Here is a 17,029-nt window from a genome sequence, read left to right as displayed (position 1 = left end):
AACTTTTTTCTCATTACCACCTCAAGAAGCATAAAAACCCAAAATGTCGTACTTAATTCAATAGAATGTCAACAGTTTCTGATATACAACACCATGTAACTGTTTCTTGAAGTGTTGCATAGATTAAATTTTAAAATTAAGTAAATAAAATCCCATTTATTTTAATTGCTTAATTTTTAGATATATTGAATCGGGAGGGCTACTTATTTTTGCAGAAATTCAACAAAATTTTCCCTTTAAAAGGAAAATAGTTTCAGTAAACTTATATATTATACACATAAGTATTAAATTTGATACATAAAATAGAAGTGTACTGTCAGGTACAGTTCTGAAAAGATGAACCTATCTGATCATGAATTCCCTGGAACTTCAAAACTTTAAAGAACAGAACTAGTGATAAGTAGTACAGAAGCATTCAATTTAGGAAGGGGAGGTCATTAGAGGTAGCTTGGGAGAGGAATCCATATGAAGGCAAATGGCCTTGCTGTGATACAAAATGAGCACTGAAATAAGACTAGCATATGCAGCCTGATCACAAAGCCAACATAGACAAATCACATTTGGAAAGAAAATTTATCTTGGGAGTCAGTGTAATGAGAGGCAGTGATACAATGGAATTGGAGGTCATCCCAGGGTTTACAGGATGAACCTGCACCTGAATTGCAGCCAAGTTTCTAAAAGGAAACAAAAAAGTAATAGTAGGTTACAGAAAATGAAGTTTTATTTGCAAAACATAGCTCTTCCAGAACAACCATAGATAGTCATTAACTAGTCACATGCCAGAGCCTTTAATGCAGAAGCATACAGTAGGCAAACAATGACTTTTAACAGCCTGAGGTACAAGTTAGTGTAAAAAATTATACTGATGTACAAAACTCATTGATTTTTGTAAAGACTTTGTTTCTAAAGAAACAAGGGAATTCATCAAATCTGACCTTTTCCCCAGATCCTACCCTCATCCTTACCTGCAAACGTACCTTCAGCACACTCATAAGTGCACTGAGCAATTAAAACATAGGAATTTTCAAAACCCAAGCAACAAAAAGATCTGCCCATCATCACAACTTATTTTAATATTTATGCAAACATATAGAATGAGATTTCAACAGAGAGGAAAGAACAATTGTCACAAAAGCAGTCCATGAATAGAATGGTCAGCGTCATCACTGTAATTTTAAATTGTAAATAGGTATTTAGACACTTCTAGTACCAACATTGAGTTATATTTTCATACTATAGAATTATCCATCTCAGAGTTTAGGGTTAAACTATTCATCAAAGAGCACAGGCTTATGATGAGGATTATGAAGAAATAACTGTCAGGATACAGCTCAAAGATTAGTGCAAAGTACATCTCATAGGCATTTCCTGGAAAGTACTCCAGACATGCATTATGTGCCTTCCAAATTAAGCAGGAATATCTAGATCTATTCAGTTGCTTTCTCCTTTGATCTTATTTGTTGCAATTGACCTCTTCCCCCATTTATAGAAGAAACCTATTTATGTGAAAATAGTGCAAAGCTAAACAGTTTGTTTAGATATTAATGAAGAACTGATCTGAATAAAGGAGAAGATTGTATCAAAAAGGTTTCTACATCTCTGGCATGAGTTTTACATATTTGTAGTATGAAAATTCTCACTGATGGATGATGTCAAGTCTTAAAAAAATTACATAATTCACAGATAATACAAGATTATCTGTATTTTGGGTTTTTTTTTTCAAAGTCAGCTACAGTAAGGAGTTAAAAGTCAGACTGTTTAAAACTCTATAAAGAAACGTTGTAGTATCTACTTCCCTATAAAATCTTTTGGCTAAAAAAAATGGTAAGCAAAGACTTAGAATATTCTTGTAGCTTCAATCTCTAAAAGTAAATGATTAACTATTGTGTAAACCTGTATATTATTTGTCTCCTGTAAAGAATTAACTAACAGTCCTTTGTATTTATGTATCATCTTTTATCTGTGGATCTCAAAACACTTTTCAGAGAATAAATCATGCTTCATAGGTCTCATTGATCATTACTCTCATTATTTTGTTGCTAAAGAAACTGAGGAAAGGAAGGAATAAGTCATAAAACCCCCCCTATTTCTGGGCCTTTTGAATACCAGTCTGGACTATTTCAAGTGGCTGGATATTCTGGCTAACAGTGCAGTATTGACAGTTTAAACCAATTCATTTTTCTTAAGCCCAAGTAAACTTATCTTTTTTTCCTTAAATTAGTTTAAAACTTGTTTAAATTACAAATTCTGCACAAAAGGAAGGAAATAGCTTTTGGACTTACTAAGAACTAACAGAACTGTATGGTATTCCCTAGAAAAGACACATCACATAAGGCTCTGTAATGTGTTGATCACTATGAATACTGAATATGACTAGAAATTCCCATCCCATTGATGAGTCATGGGTCACATGAACAGCAAAAGATCACATGATCTCATATATAGAACGACAGTTCTTTCAAGCTGTCCCCTACTTGAGAAATAATATCAGCACAGCTTTATGAGAGCCTCTGTTGAAGAAGTCAGTGTTGGCTCACACGAGAGACTAGTCAGTGCTGACAGATATTTTTAAGCCTGCTTTTAGAATTTTTATTGGTTTCCCACAATGGTCTTTTTTTTCTTTTTTTTTTTTTTTTTTTGGTAACACACTGCTAAATTACAGGATTGCAACATTTGGCAGAAATATTTTCTTGTCATTACTTTTTTTCTCCTGTACAGTCAAGGTAAATACTGAAACAATATAAAATCAAACTGCATTTGAAACTGTGTCTTTTTCAGCTTGAGATTCTCAGTATGCTTTTAAGGTACACATATACTATACATTATTTTTCTCTAAGTATTGCAGCTACACATGGAATTACACATTTAAATGAGCTTACAGCACAGGTGCTACAGGAAAAATAATGGTGTTTGCCATTTATCTTTCAAATTAAATAATGTGTTTTTAAATAGTAACTTTTTTCATAATACACTTATGGGAACAACATTTATCTGTCACATTTTAAAAGATGTATTAGTAATAAATGTAAATTACCTTTGGAAAATCAGTAATTAGCCTCATCAAAAAATAAACAATCTGCCACCAAAAAGATAATCTTTAGCATAGTTAAGTATAATAACTGTTATTTGAATAAGTTAACAAATTAGGATAGATTGCTTCTGTAATTCATTCCCCATAGCATATGAGATGAAGTTAAAGCACCAAGCTTGTGAATGGGGGAAGGGAGCTCAGACTTTAGTGAAACCAAATCTAGCAGCTCGTATTTTCATTTTGTGATGTGTCAAAGATAAACCATACATATCCTAGGGCTTCACTACTAGAAGGGATATAGTACAGAATTTTCATGGAAGCAATGCTATATGTATCAGTTACAAAACAGTGTGTCTTCCTAAATGTAAAAAGTGAGATTTAATGTAAAGGGCTTTGTTATCCTAAAAATATTTGTCAACTGCTGGGCAAAAATTAAAACTACAACATAACACTAACAATTGTTGCACAGAGACTCTATTACATTTTATTATGGTGTTGGGCACTTTTTAATCTGTCCATCCTCTATGTCCAATCTTAGTCCTTACACCAATTACATATTATCATTATGAAAAACACAGATGGCTACCATGTAAGTAACTAGGAAGTTCTAAAGAGTGAAAGTTTGTAGAGTATTTTGAGGTCCTCAGAGGAAAAGCACTATTGACTTGAAAAACTATGTTATTAACTTCAGCAGTGAAAGAATGAAACAAGAATAAAATCACACTCATAATTGTAAATATTCTTCCTCAAATTAATTTTATAAAAATGTGAAAAAAAACCAAAAACTAATAAAACAACAGCAATTTAGGAAAATATTATGTTTACGTAAGTATCATATCAATCGCAGACTTTTGTCATCATCTCAATTTCCAAAGAGACTTCTATATACACATAATCCTTTTAATGTAACTCTATAATATATAGTATTATGTATGAGTTTTGTAATTCTCACTTGATTTTCATTACTTCTCCAGTTATTTGCATGTGTCCAAGTATTAACTTTATTGGCAATCAGCAGGTCATAATATCCTGTTTCATGACCATTCAAGAAATATCCTCTTTGCTATGATGATTCTGAGATAATCCTTTATTCAAATAGATATGTGTCCAAAGAGATAGTGGCAAGCTGTAGACCTTTGCTGTTATAACCTAAAGATTTTGCTAGACATATTTGTACATACAAGAATGTATGAATGCTGGCTAAACTGTCAATATGTGCAAAAGAAAAGCCCAAAGCATAGTAAAAACAGGAAACGCAAAAGTTAGATACCTAATAGCAGCAAAACAATTTGTTTTGTAAAAACAGGCCCAGATCCTCTGCTACAGTTATATGATTTGCAATTGGAGAGTACTAGTGGTTTTCATGGCAGCAGTTAACAACAGCCTTTTCTCCTCTCACAGCATAACTTAGGTTGGGAGGAAACTTTAAAGTCATCTGGTCCAACCTGCTGCTCAAAGGAGGGCTATTTTCGAAGGCAGACCACATTACTCAGGGCCACTTCCCTTTGAATTTTGAAAATCTCCAAGGATGGAGATTCTAGAACTTCCTGGGGAAACCTGGCCCAACACTTAGCCTTGTGTTTTTAACGGAAGTTCCCTTGTTACAGTTTCTGACAAGCAGCAACATTTGGAATTGGAGTGGGATTCTGAGTTGCCATGCTACCTATGGTTTACCGGAAGAGTGCTTCCAAAGACTATTCACATTCTATACAGCTCTACTGGCTTTTGGGTCACTAAACAACTACTGAGACTTAAAGTAGCAGTGCTCCACACTAGGATCTGATCCAGAAGTTTATTTCTTTGTAAATATTATTTTGTTGCTAAATGTGCAGCTATTGTTGGACATTTATGCAAGGTCAGAAACTGCAGATTCAAAATACTTTCAAACTTTAGAAGAGGTTAGAGACAATTTTTCATCTTAGGTTCTACCATCTTACTTACGTTTCAAAATGCTTACCACAAAAGAGAACTGAAGCTTCCAGTACTGTTGTGTGGCACTAGGTTTCCATTTGGTTTGGTATTCAGGTCTTTATTCTACCTTATCCCACATTACATTCTTTAATGATGTTGCAAAGTTTTCTTATTTTGATAATCTCAACTTTTGGCCTAGCACTGTGTTGTAATAATTGTGTTCTTAATAATGGGTTACTGAACTTAAATCATGATAAATTGACATCAAGAAATTATTTATGTCTCTACTTATTCTCCAGTCTGCTCAGCTTCATGGCTTGTCTGGAAATATTGTAGAATTCCAACTCACTAGTCAGCCAAAATTCTTGTAAAACTGGAAGTTCAGCTTCATCAAGTGCTTTTGATAAACTCGTAATGTCAGCTCAGTGTGGAGAACAGGATCAATGAGTAGAAGTGGTTTCTAGTTCCATAGCTCAGCTGAGGAGGGAAGAGGAGGCAGATACAGAAATACTACATTTGAAGAATTCCCAAATTCTGCAAAATAGCAGATTTGCTCCAGAAGGGAGCAGTTCTAGTCAGTGCAAAGCCGAAGGGCAAGAAGCAGTTAGTGTTTACTGTGTTGATCAGTGGCAGGTAAATTGGGATTATAATGTAGTCAAAAGAAATTATATAGCATTATCATAAACCAGAAGCCCTGGATGAGGGTTTCCTTTCACTGTAAAAAATAAAATTAAAAAAAAGACAAAAGAAGCTAAAAAAAAAAAAGTGCAACTTGCAGAGTACATACCTGTTCTTAGGATAATGTATGTGCCTGGAAAGGGTTACATTCTATCTGTGCATATTTATATGTCTTTCCTTATGAAGATTCAGGAGATTTTCTTGACAAGTAAGAGTTTTATTGTTCTGACACAAAACATCCCTTTTCTGTGAATGGCCAGGCTTTAACTGAAACTCTACAGCTGAAGCCTCTTCAGAAGCAGCAACACATCCTTTGGGCTCCTCAATTCCAGGTGATTTTCCTGTACTACACTTTTTAGTGCTAAACTCTGGACAATTCTTTTCCAAGTCTTCAGTTTCCACATCTGAAATCAGCAAATAATCAGTAGCATTTTTCAAATTGTTTAATGTACTTTGTTTGTTAGGACTGGGGATGTTTATAATGTTGCCATCGTCACATAAGAAAGATAAGTCCCTATCTTCAGATGAAGTTTTAACTTCTTCTAATGACACTAAAGTTGGTTCACCTAGTGATTCTGGAGATGTTTCAAAAATATTATTTGAAATAAGTTGCTGCTGCTTGACTTGTGGTTCAGGACTACCATTAGAAACGGATTGCTGCTGTTCAATGCATTCTTCCACAGAACAGGCTTCAAAAAAGCATTCAATATTTTCCCTCTCATCTGTGAAGTCCAGTGGTACAGGAGTGCTGCTCTTTTCCTCTATGTATTTGATTACCTCTCCACAGTCACTATCATGAGAAGAAAGTGAAAGATAAGAATAGAAGTCCCCTTTTCTTAGCTGAATGGGTCTGTGAGAGTGTTCTAACACTTTTTCTTTGATCTGTGCTAATGAAGCTGGAGTAGATGACTCACATTCAGGTTGTGACTTACTTTTCAAAGCTGTTGATGCCATGTCTATTATCTCCCTCACAAAATTGTGTACTGAGCCATCTTCCATGTTTCTTTTATTCAAAGCAGCAGATTCACAGTTACAGCATGGACCAAGACCATTGGCTGAAGACTCGCCAACGTTTATTCTATGTTGTTGACCATTAGGTAAGGCTCTTTCTAAAGCTGGATCTTGTATGTCTACACAATTCATTTCTGAGGAAGATTCAAGACAAGGCTTTTTAGCAGGAGAGGAAACACCAGAGTGATGGTCAGGATGAAGATGATTTTGACATTCTTTCAGAGGGTTTCTGGATCCATCTGGCAACAGAGCATTGCCATCCATACGTGAATCATCCGAACTGTCTGTAAATGCTTCACAGACACAACATTCATTTTCAGCTTCTTTGACATCAAGTGATGCATGAGTTTTGGGAGTTGCTGATGCTCTGACAAGGCTTTCCTTTTGACTGCCAAGAGTATTTTCAACATTGCCATTCTCCATGTCATCCACAAGCTGATCTTTCACAGTCTGAGAGATATCTTTCATCAGGTGATGCTTTGTTCCTTTTTCATGATCACATCGTACATTCCTGCTATTGCCATTATTTTCTGATATTTTCTGTACTGAACCATTTAATAGGGTTTCGATGCTTAATGTATCTGTGGCCTTTGATGTCACATTACTAACTTCTTTACTGCGCTGAATTTCATCACTGAGGATGCTTTTTCTTTTCTCCCTTGTCAAAGAAAATTTTGGTCTAATCCAAGTTTGGAGTTCATTTTTTATATAATCAAGTCCTGAAATTAAATTGCATTCTTCATAAATATCCTCATCAGTTGCTATACTGGAGTCATCATCTTCATCTTTGATACCTAGATCTTCCTCAGTTAAGGTAAGGGTGGAACTTGAAAGCAAATCACTGTCATCTTCATCATCAGTACAAGCAGAAGTGCAAGAAACATTAACAATCATGCTGACATTGACATCGCTCTCATCAGCTACAGATCTATTAAGATGTTTTCTAAATGATGCATTTGAATCTGGTATTTTATTTCTATGGAGTACAATGTCTTCGGAGCAGAGAGAAAGATCCTCACTGCTGCTGAGTTCAGTGAGAGAAGCTGCTGAGTCTTCGTTGATTGAGGATGCAATATCTACAGACAGCTGTCCAGTAAAAGACATTTTTTGAGAGCTGCTTTGGAGTGTTATATCAGAGATGCTGTGCTTTATCTTTTGATCTAAAGGACTTGGGATGTTTTCTAAGCGATTCAAAAGATCTAATGTCCTTTTGCTGAGCTCTCCAACAGAATCACTGCTTGCACTTATGTCCCCTGAGCCATGGTGACTAAAAAGATCTTCATTGCTTTTATAGGAAGTCAGCCAGCTCTCCAAAGAAGTGCTTCGCTGAAGGCCGTCTCCACTTTTAAAACCTGAGCCAAACAAATCGCCTACTACAGATAGAGATTCTAATGAAGAACTACAAGATAAAGTTGAAACCTGTCTTGAATTCTCTGTAACAGTTAATTTTCTTAAAGTTTCTGCAGATTTACAAGAACTGGGATCTGATTCTCCGGGAACACTTGCCAGAATATGGTCATGAATAAACCCATCTGGTTGTGACTCTCCAGGCTTATGTTCAGATTTACCAGGTATTTTACGAAAACAAAAATCATGAAACACACTGCCCTCTGTATATGTTTTTTCAATTTGCGATTGTTTCATTATCACTGGTAATTTGAATTTGGAGCCTTGAAGGTATGAGTAATCATAAAATGTAAACACATCATGCTTTCCTTGTAATTCTTCTGGACAAACAGGGTTATGCATGGTAACATTGTCCAAATCCTCATCATTTTCACTTCCACAACAGGCAGAAGATGCCAACTGGAAATCATCTGGAACACTAGCACGGTCCTCTTCATCTTGCTTTATTTTTTGTTTTATTATATTGACTATATCATCCACTTGAGTTTCTGCATGCCCAATTTCAGGATTACTTTGAGTGCTTTCAATATCATTTAGCAAAAAAAATTCTGAATTATTTGTAGTTTCTGTATCACATTCACTCACTATCCCACTCTCACTCTCAGAATGCCTGCTTATATTTCCACTCTGATACATATAGTTATACGGTTTTGCCAATGTGGTCCCCCCTATTAGGTCTGGCAGGGATTTGGTAGATGAAAATGATGAGTCTTTACTAAGACTTTTGTTTAAAATGTTAGACTGTGTTACATTGGAGAGTTTGGATATTTTTTTCAAAAAAGGCATAGGTTTTTTTTCTGCGAATTCAATATTATGAAGGCTATAGACCTGATAGATGTGGGGATTTGGAGGGGAAGTAATACTGGTACAATAAAGAGGACCTCCACAATCACTGACACTTTCATCTTCATCCAAATCGTTATCACCACATTCTCCTGAAGCAGGTTTCCGGCTTATATCATCTTTCTTGAGTTCCTGATCCGGATCACTTAAGTCTTCATGAATACTGATCAGCTTATTACTTATATCAGTTTCATCCCATTCTAGTGCATCTTCACTTGGGCCATTTAGATCCATCAAACTAGGATCAATAACAGTCAGAGGCTCCTGTAAAAAAAAGGCAAAGATAATAATTTACAGCTGTGTTTTAAATGTGCTTCCACTGAAATCATATAGGTAAATTAATGAGAGCAAAGTGCATTTTTGGAACAATGATTGCTAATAGACTTTTAATTTTCTTACTTTTTGTGTAAAATTAAAATGATCAATCGGAATCTACTAAATTTTGCATGATTTCCTTGTCTTCTTAGTTATTTTTTTTCTTATTTGCTGTCTAAATAAAATATTGAAATGTGACTTTTCTTTCATAGAGGTTAATCGTGGTTAGTCATTTTATACGTAACAATTTTTAACCATCTGCAGAAAAGCACAGAAGTGCGTTAATGTGTTAGTAAAAACCATGTAGCTAGCACTTTATTATATTAGATATCTGAGAATCTCTCAGTCTGCTTAAATTTTTAAAAGTTAAGAGATGAATGATTTATTCAAGAATTTTTGAAACATTTATAAGAAACTTTTGTATTGTCAGCCTTAAAACAGATCTATTACACTGGAAATCACAAGACTTGATTTTTATTAGAATTTCTGTTTATACTTTACTTGATAATAAAGGCAGTACTAATGACCAGTAAGTAAGCCTAATAAATGTTACTGTCTTCAGCTGTAAGAGCAATCAATCAATCTAATCAAATACTACATGAATTTCAAATACTGCCTGTGCTAACACCTTTCTCTGGGAAAGGGCTGCTAAATAATTGAGCTAAATTTAGTTTGCTTTTTTAAAGGCTTTTATAACTTTCCAGTAATATTTGCTATTATGATTCAGAACATATAGTATTAAGACTCGTTCCTTCTAGAAATATGTGTGGAAGAGGAAGAACATTTTGACAACTTTTCTTACTCAAATGTGATGTGTTAAGTGGCCAACAGCACTGATTCACCTTAAATCCCTTCAAATAAGACAGAAGTGTTTCTTGATTTGGGGGCTATTTCTTGGAGTACACATTTATTTTATTTTTCTATTTATTGAGGTCTCCATTTTAGGGAAGACTTTGCTTATATAGTAAGTCTTGTAAAAGAACTGTTAACTAATGTAGAATTATTTCATTTACATCATCTTAACAGCTGAACAATGATCACTGTGTCCAGAAAAACAAGCACTTCTGCAAAAAAAACCCTTTCAAGTACAATCTCTCACTCTATCAAGCTTTCTTGGAGAAAGTTTTGTTCTTCAAATACAGCATTGACCGCACACCAAACAGCAATCTGAGTCACAATAAACTTATAAAGTTACTTAAATGCAAGCAGATAAAATGAAACTGTAGTCCAATGAGGTGCAGTTGTATACAACTTAGTCACTGACTTGGATTCAACAGGACTGGTCCAAGGTTAGTTGTGCAGGGGAATGCACGTACTTCTGACTTCAATTCTCAGCTGTTAATACTGCCTTTGGAATAGGAGCTAAAGCTTGTCCTCCTTTTTTTTTAGTGAAAAATGGGAGAGTCTCCAACAGTTCAATGGTTAGGACACAGATTTTGGGTCTGAGACACTATCAGATTAGGCATGAGATGTGAACCAGGTTCACATTCTTAAAGGAGAAGATCTAACTATATGCTGTTTTGAAAAGACACCTGCTTCTCCTATTTCCTTTTATATAAACTAATTAATATAGTTAGATCAGAAGTGCAGTGTTCAGCACATTGGACTGGAAAGAGGCACAGACAGGTCCAAATTCCTGCTCCAGTGTCGATTTATTTATGAATATAGGTGACACTGTTTCTGTGCAAAACCAAAGCTATGCCATTCCAGTATGTCCACTAGCCTAACGGCTAAAACACTCAGCTGACATAAGGCAGAATTATTTTCTCCAAACTGGACAGAGTAGCTATCCACCATTGAGTATGGTGTTATGATCATTAATAAATTTGATAAACTGAGACATTCTCCATGGAAGATAAATCTGTGTCCCATGGTTCATTTGGATTAGTTGTAAGGTAAGTTTCTGAGTACTGCAGCTGTGTTAGGATATTGTACAATAATCATGAGCAAGAAGAGGGTTGCCGAAGTATTTTTCCTCCTTGTCGTGTTAGGAGGTTTTTGGGGTTTTGAGAATCTACCATGTCTAATGTTGAAGGCTCAAGTTGCTTTGTGGATCTAACTACCTCAAAGCTTTTATGGAATACATTTTTTAATGTCTTTTTTTCCCCTGTGAGATATTGGCTAGTGATATCTTACAGGCTAAATTCCCATGAAAATATCTATTTGCTAGATAACTATGTCTATCAGAGCAGTTCTGTACGTTGATGAGTTCAGAAATTCGTATTTGTATTTGCTTATTTGCCATATTTTCACAATGGCTCTTGACTGGTACTTGGTTGGACCCAGTTCTCCACTTGTAGTTGACTCCCAACCTGCAAGTAAAAACTGATGCAAGAGAATCACAATACTGAAATTAAGTTAGTTTGAGAACTTGCTAGATTAAACAAGAAATGAGCTACAATTATTCATTTTTTCTGCAGCATGACTTACTACTCTAGTATTTATGTAGCATTAGAAAGGCATTGTTGAGAAAATCTTCCTATATTGTACAATTTTTCTGATTTAAGCTTTTGCCAGTTGCAGAAAGAACCCTCCAAAGGCAGGAAATCATCAACAGGTTTCAAGGATTTTATGTTCCACAGAACATGATTTTCTTTCTCAAGACCAAAACATTTGGTCCCTATTGGTCAGGAAGATAACCTTCCCCCTGTAAATCATCATTTGACTGCCTTGTTTGTTCTGCAAGTCAGATGGACTAAAACAATAAAACATGCAGAGTTATGACCTCAGCCCATTCATCTTCACTGAGTGCTCCTCACTTCAAAGCCTATTTTTTATTTTCCTAACAGACAAAGGTCTTTTTATATGTTCAGAAGTTTTGCAGCCATCGTTATGATGGTAAGGGATTTGATATATTTATTTTCCTCAATTGTCAAAGCTTTACTTCCCAAGGCTTTTATGTAGATAAAGTCATCTCATGAGCATAGCTTTCTCTGTCCGAAGAACTGAATGAATTAATATTGGTGAATTACTATCTTTCTTACAAGCATCATGTCTCTTGAAGCACAACTTCAGTGGTTATGAGATACATTGGCAGTCCTTCCCAAGTAGAGACTTCAAAACAAACCACTCAGCTTAAGTCACAAACATTTTATATTTGGCATATTTATCATATTTTCTCTTTGCTTTTTACAAAATTTAGCAAGCTACTCAAACAGGAAAGAGACATTAGATTTTGAGGTAGTTGTTGGAGGGAGCAGCACCACAAAGAATCTTGAATAAATCTCTGGAGTAAAGAAAGGAAGATGGTGTCACTCCAGCCTACATTTGCACTTAACAGCAGTAACAAGGTAAAAACCAGAAATCTCTGAAGACTATTTTTATCATGTCAGGTGTCTCCTTATCAGGATGCTCGATGCATAGATAGGGTGCTGGTAGATTAGCATTATCATGATAGCAATAGATAATTAGGTCTTGCCAACAGAATATTTACATTTCCCCAAGCTGATCCTTTACTTGGTGGTACACTGTGGATAGGAGTTACAACACCATGTCAGCTGGTGTCAGAGCTAAACTTTACTGGGGAAAAATGCTGTTTCATCTCCTGTCTGATTCTTTTTCAGTCAAACAAACTGTACAGTACTGCACAATGCATCTTTTACACAAAGCAGACAAGTCTTCTGTTGCCATTTCCAACTGGAAAAACCTTACCTATGTGAGAGCTGCACCATGTTTTTTTATCCCATTTCAGTTTGAATGTGTCCGTTCTACAGAGTTTGCACTAGGATGTTCTACCTAGCTTGGCTCAAGGTATCACTCCTTGAACCACAAATGCCTAACAAGAAAGAGATCTGTCACAGACAGACATGCTGATCTCCACATGTAAGACAGACTATAATTAAAGAGAAGCTTTATGTGTGCTACAGAACTTTCAAAGAGATGTGCCATGTACAGTCACTCTTAAGACTCAACATTGATGAAGTCTGTGACAAAACATGCTGCAAATTTACCGTCTGGCAAAAATTCTTTGGATACCAGCTGGTGTAACTGATTGCACGAAATTTCCCCAAATTTAGAAACTTGTTTTTCATATGTGCAAGTGTGTGTGTATAAATACATACACGCATATATAGATGTGTGTAGGTGTGTGTATATGTCATCTTTCTAAAAATTAATACCTTTGAAGCTGGTCAGAATGACTTTATCATTATAAAGTCATTAGGTATCACTATGTCTAAAGTAGATCTCAATGGTCACCTGATTCACAGTAAGAGAAGGTGATCAGTTTGGACCAAGTAAACAAAAAAATAACAATGCAATAAGAACAAAAAGATGCACAATATTATGCATATTCCTATTTTTTAAATTTTACCACTAGATAAACAAAACTTAGGAGGCATTTATTGTTGCCTGAGAAGTTTATAATATAATTAAGACTCATAATATTACAGACTCAGAAGACTGAAACATTGAATTAGTTCTGGTGTACTTGAAAGGACTTTGGCTATTCCTAATTTGAAACCTGAAGTATTCTTCTCAGGACAATATTCCCATTTCAGTGGGAAAAAAGTTAGATGTGCACTTAGATGTCTGTAGAGTTGATGTTTAATGGTTAAATAGTTAAATCTGCTGAAAATATTAATGGGAAGAAACAAGATTATGAAATCAAATAAAGACATCTCCTCAACTCCAGCGCTCTTTAAGGAAAAGTCTCAAAAATTGATATTTTTATTTGTTTCCTTTACTAAAACACAGATATTTTTGCTTTTTCTGCAGCAAATTTTACTACACAATGATCCTCTGTTTCGGTTTCATTTGCATGTGCTCCTTCAGTACAGACACTTTGTGTTGGTGAAACAGGCCTGTAATGTAACCCCTACGTACCATTATATTTTTTAAAAGGAATTAACATTTTAAAAAGAGCTTTTACAATAATAAATACAAACTCTGTTCCTCCCTCCTCTGCAACTTATCCATCAGTTGCTGTGGACAAATTATCCAAACTCAACTGCACTTAGAGGCCAGAGGAAAGAGAAAGAAAAAAAAAGCATCCCCCATCTACAGGAATGTGTGCACATTCAAGGAAGACAAACATGATTTTGTCTTTTGAAAAATGCAAGCATGCCAAGTACTTTGGCTGAGGGAAATAGTAACATTTACAGTACCCCCTTTACCTCTGCTTCACTTGAGCTCATTTTCTTAACGGAGTTCCCTACACCATAACCAATAAGAGAACTGTCCCCGTTTCCCAACATGAATGTTTTAACATGCATAAGTATTTGCATAATATTCCATGTGCACAATACTGAAGTGGCTTGCACATTACAATATGGTCTCAAAACATGTGGAAGCAGCATTCTTTACCACAGATCACTTGAGAAACTGATTATGAACAGATATACTTCATAGAACTGCAGTTAAAAGAAGAGGATATTTGTTTATTTCCTGAGAGAATAATATTCAGAATTGTGGTTCATCCTTTTTCTTACTTCATTTTACAAATATTATTGCCTCCCTTGATGAAATAATACGATCAATCCTGCATGTGCGGAACCTATGCTTTTCTGTTAGGCGTTATGGATGCTTACAGGTATCACCAGTATATCCTACACAGGCAAAGGTATGTACAGATTCCTGTACCACAGGAAGGACACTGATTTCACTGATGTTCTCTGCAGTCAAAAATGTCGTCTGCAAAGGTTTCAGTGCAGGTTGGATCTTATGGAAACAACTGAGGTTCCATCATTGTTCAGGTACATGTCTTTATGACAATGTTTGAAGTTGTCTGATAACACTCAGAAATAAAAGTCTAGAGGATAGGATTGTCATACCTATGTTTTAATACTGATAAATTTCTTTATCATGATAGTGGTTTTGTGGGCACATCTACTAAGTAACAGATTAGATAACTTCAACGATATTTTAAGAGGATGCCCATGTCAACTATTAGTTCCTACTAGTAGTGAAAATGTTTTAAGAAGTCAGTGAGCTTGGTCATGTTTTTGCTATTTAAATGTCACTTGAGGATGCTACATAACACTTTGGGGTCAGTTGGGCCTTCACATGAGTCCTCTGAGGGTCTTCTGGCTTTCTGTCAGATGGCTGAAAGAGTCAAATGCTCCAGACCCTCCACCACACATCACTCAGTGCAGACAAGCCAGGCTGGAACAGAAGGTGTGCTGTGTCAACGGAAGGCCTGAGGGAACTAGCTTCTATCATAGATCAAAGCAAAAGCAGGGACTCAACATGTTTAGTCCCTGCATTATGCCCAGAGTACCACTGCTAACATACTACCCATTACCTGTTTTCCAGTCTGCGGAAGCAGCAGCCTCCTTTTGTGCCACAGTAGCCTCATACGGCTTTCTAACATTTCTGGTTCTCAATTACTGAAGAAGCCCTTTACTAGAGAGCAGAAGAACATCTATAACATTTTTATATTTTAAATCATATTGTCATCCAAACAGTTTTACAGTCCCAGATCTATATTCCAAGTTGTATATGTGAGCTCTTTTTTTTTTTTTTTTAATGAGAAAACCTGGCTAGATGACATATTTTACTGACTATTGTTTTCTCTGCTTTGTAGTTTTCTTTTCATCTGTCAAGAGGTTACATGACAGAATTATTTGACTTTGAATGTAATTTCCATCTCACCTTTACTTCAGAGGCATATATGATTTTCTTTGTGCAAGAATTCAACACAAATCCCTTACAAAACTCTTGGAAAAACATTCCTAGCTTTACCCAAACCTAAAATGTTGCCATGCACACCAAGTTCAGAAAAGAGCAAATCCTGGCAGTCAACCCTTGCAAGTTGGTGGGAGTTCACTTGTGCTACGTCTCAGAATTTGACTCAATCAAAGTTCAGTCTTTATGTTTAAGAAAAAAACCCCACCAACCAGGAAATCTGTGGAACTGACATTCTTGAACATGCTTAACTATTGTTTGTCTACACTGCAGGACATCAGCATGATTTTTCACTGATATTTCAGCATTGATGGCAAATCCATCTGTATTTAGATGTTCATGAGCGAAGTTGCACTAGCAAAGCTACAGTGGCATAATAAACTCACTATTGTGTTGTCTTTGTACTATTTAAGAGGTCTGCATACTGGTTAAGCATACTGTTAGTTTAGTATCATTTACATTGGAACTGGTGCTCCTTTAATGGTGTACTCTCAGTTAAACCAGAACAACTCTATGGAAACTATGAGTGTGCCAAGCAGACACAATAGCCAACTCCAACCTACAACAGTCAAATCAGGACACCTAGAATCACTGAGGTATTAAGAGCTTTGTTTCAGGAGAAATGAGTGTAAGAGTGAGAATCACCATAGAAACAGATAGATAAAAGGTACAAAAGAATAGGACAGAAGCTCTTGGGAGCTTGACCTTAGGAGAAACCTAAGAAAGAAAGTTTTCTCATTGAAAGCTGGAGAGGCTTGAATTTCTAAATAAAAAATTCTCCCTGTATACTGGAAAGGGAGACTTTATCTATTATTTATGAATAACAGGACTACATGAGGAATATCTGCCTCTATCATCAGTTTCTCCTCCCCATGAAGCAGTTGAGCGACTACCTAATTTTGCATAATTCCTGTCATCAACGAGAATGAACTCTTTCCCTTGCCCTCTTTTAAAATTTTCAACATAATTTCTTTGTAATGTCAGTTCAGGCACTTCCTGAGGTCATTGATTCACCATCTGTAAATTTGGGATACTGACTAAAGGAGAGTAAATAAGCAAATATTGTGAAGTCAAAGGCTAGAAGAGTGCTGCATATTATAAGTACTGGCACACTCTGCCTACCTATGGATTTCCAAGTGTTGAGTTAAACACCACAGTTGTCAATAATTGGCAGAGTTCTCCTGGCAGTGAATCAAAATTACTATGGTA

At 35.7% G+C, this 17,029-nt stretch overlaps 1 protein-coding gene across 6 annotated transcripts in view; it reads right to left on the bottom strand.

Annotated features, from left to right (window-relative positions):
• Nucleotides 1–321: 321 nt before the first annotated feature.
• The window catches only part of AKAP6 (A-kinase anchoring protein 6), a 237,037-nt gene continuing 220,329 nt past the window's right edge, over nucleotides 322–17,029 (bottom strand). For 5 of the 6 annotated variants that reach the window (XM_061997541.1, XM_061997547.1, XM_061997545.1 and 2 more), the window contains 2 exons: nucleotides 5,730–9,145; nucleotides 3,920–5,419 (listed from right to left, as the gene is read on the bottom strand). In XM_061997541.1, the coding sequence (XP_061853525.1) occupies nucleotides 5,771–9,145 (3,375 nt within the window). In that variant the 3' untranslated portion in view covers nucleotides 3,920–5,419; nucleotides 5,730–5,770. Of the gene's footprint in view, nucleotides 675–3,919; nucleotides 5,420–5,729; nucleotides 9,146–17,029 lie in introns of those variants that run through there. The other variant, XM_061997543.1, reaches the window with a different exon arrangement.

This window comes from Colius striatus, chromosome 6 (genome assembly GCF_028858725.1).
Source record: "Colius striatus isolate bColStr4 chromosome 6, bColStr4.1.hap1, whole genome shotgun sequence".
In the NCBI taxonomy this organism is placed as follows: domain Eukaryota; kingdom Metazoa; phylum Chordata; class Aves; order Coliiformes; family Coliidae; genus Colius; species Colius striatus.
Note: the sequence above shows the minus strand (reverse complement) of the source record. Positions and strands in the feature narration are given on the sequence as shown.